Genomic DNA, 2,642 nt, shown 5'->3' on the forward strand with positions numbered 1-2,642 from the left:
TTTGGGGTTAAATGTCCTCAAAATGTTGCTATACCATGCGGAAAGGTCTGCAATCTAAAAGAGGCTTAATGCATCCTGTAAAACAAAGATCAGTAAATGGGATAGTACACTGCTCTGTATGAATGGGTGTGAATGGGTGAATGACATGTAGTATGTAAAGTGCTTTGAGGGGTCTTAAAGACTGGATAAAGCGCTATATAAGTACAGTCCATTTACCATTTACCATTTTAAGAGTCATGGTTGTCCTGCTAAACCTCGGCTGTCTGCAGCATCTTGACTATATATTTTTAATTTGACTCAAAAAGATATACTTTGCTTTAAATGTTATCTTCAAAAGGCTCAGTATTGGGTGCTCACCTGTGTGTGTTTTCCCTGCAGACCCCTCCCAGAGTACGGAGACATGGACCCGTCCTGCGGTCTCACAGACGACAGAAACTGTGAGTAGAACACTGAGGAGAGGAGGGTCAGTAAGAGGAAGACATTATAACCCTGATTTATGAGCAGTGGTGGGTTAACGTCACACTGAAGAAGTTAACAACAGCAAAGATACCCAATGGAGAAACTTGGTATAGAAAAGCTCAAAATATTTTTTAAATAAAAGGGCGTAAACAATCAGTCACATGCCAGCAGATAATGCCCCTCAATTAAACTACATAAACATACATAGATTAAATACACCAATTATCAGACAGTTATTTACCTTGGTTTAAAATAAATGGTCTTGTTTTATAAAATGTTAAATTATCAATGGTTTAATATTAATAAAATGATATGGATGCATTCATTTGTTGACTACTTAAATGTTGCAGCTGATAAAAGATATTTATTTTTTTTTTTTTTACTACCTTTACTGCCAGGTGGCTTTTATATTTCACCAACAAATAAATGAATATCTTAACCTATATCAATGCAGGATATTTCATTTGTTAATTACATTGTGTGTAATTAATCTAAATATGTATAGTAACTACATTTATCAAATGCATGTAGAGCATACGTTTAAACAGAAAATGGAAATGAAATGTAAAAATACCAATCAAATCAAATTCAAGTTTATTTATATAGCACGATAGGTAACTCAAAGTGCTTCACAAACCAAACAAATAGAACGCTTACAAATAAAAACAATACTATCTCCCCCTTCCGAGGTCATAATCAGAGTAACATATAGCTTTCTGATTAAACGGAACAGTTTCTAAATATGATTACATGTATTTCTTGATGTTGGGGAAATATTTTCCTGCGCCCATAACTTTGACCCAGTTTATCAGTTTGTACTGAGCTCAGGCCTGTAACCATGGGCTACCGTGCTCTCAGTGATTCGTCTCCATATTCCTCAGCTGATAGAGATGTTATGGTTTGATCTTAATGTGCACAATGTTGATTCTTCTCTCAGAACCAGCTAAATACATGGGTCAGGGGTAGAGATCTTCAGAATTGGTTTGTCAACTCGTGGCACAACACATGTTTTGTGAATTCTCCGGCCGAAGCTCCAAATAAACCATCAGTGTTTGCCATCAAAGTTCCAGCTCTCTCCGTGTCTCTCTGAGTCCTGTTTCCAATTGCTTCAGAAGTTTCCATCACACTTGAGATAACTCACATTTACTTTGAGTTTTTCCTGATCTTCTGGTCTCCCTGCAGCTCTCTCCCTGGATGTTTCTCCCCCTGGAGGAGGAGGAGGAGGAGGAGGAGGAGGAGGAGGCGTTTCTTCGTCCCGTAAACGGCGGACCCTGATTGCCCCGGAAATGAATCTGTCTCTGGACCGCAGCGAAGGCTCTCTGCTGTCGGACGACTTCCTGGACACGCCGGACGACCTGGACATCAACGTGGACGACATGGACACGCCGGACGAGACGGACTCTCTGGAATTCATCACCAACGGCAACGAGCTGGAGTGGGAGGGTAAGGGGTTAAAAAACAACAACAAAACATGCATGACTTTGAACCCCCTTCATCATCCCTTTATAATTGAAGCATGACACAGACCTTTAGGAACTAGTTTCAAATGATATATGTTCAATTTAGTCTGGATCTTAAACTTCAAATACAATAGGCTAATTATTCAGATTCAGAATTAAAAAAATAAGAACAAAACATGCATGACTTTGTTACCCCTTGAACTTTGACTTTTAGTTAATTATTTTTAGGATCTTAATTTGAATGCAGTAGGCTGATTGTTTATTCAGAATCAGAATTGGGTTTACAGCTACATAAGTAACCACAAAAAGAAATGCAAGAAAATGGAAGAGCTGTGCAGCTAATTCTGAATCAAACGTATTTATTATAGAGTTGGTATTGTGTTAAATGAGTCTGTGCACTGAAGCCTGCAGAATCAGAACATTATTTCACGCAGCTGAACTTTGAAATAGATTTATTTTCTGACCACACTTCTTTTGATGAAAATCCCAATTTGACAAAATAAAGAATTTGGTATCCATGCTCTGGTTGGAAGTTGAATACAAAATATTCACACTGCAATGAAATGGAAGACAATTCATAAAAAAAATGTAAGCTTTTTTCCCCATTTCTTCATAAATTATTACTTAAAGAGCAACTTCCTGGTTAAAGACACCTGTGAATAAATGTGTAGGAAAATGATGTATACACAGCGAACGGGGGGAGCATTGAAGTCCCGTCTCTTT

The 2,642-nt window shown here is 37.9% G+C and overlaps 1 protein-coding gene across 1 annotated transcript; it reads left to right on the forward strand.

The window, feature by feature from the left end:
* Positions 1 to 360: 360 nt before the first annotated feature.
* LOC104952386 (caytaxin-like) lies at positions 361 to 1,902 on the forward strand (the record flags this gene model as incomplete). The annotated part of the gene is made up of 2 exons (XM_010779201.1): positions 361 to 437; positions 1,642 to 1,902. Coding segments are annotated over exons 1-2 (298 nt in total), but the record flags the coding sequence as incomplete, so codon positions are not given.
* Positions 1,903 to 2,642: the final 740 nt, after the last annotated feature.

The sequence above is a fragment of the Notothenia coriiceps genome, unplaced genomic scaffold (genome assembly GCF_000735185.1).
Source record: "Notothenia coriiceps isolate Sejong01 unplaced genomic scaffold, NC01 NC01_scaffold00019929, whole genome shotgun sequence".
Taxonomy (NCBI): domain Eukaryota; kingdom Metazoa; phylum Chordata; class Actinopteri; order Perciformes; family Nototheniidae; genus Notothenia; species Notothenia coriiceps.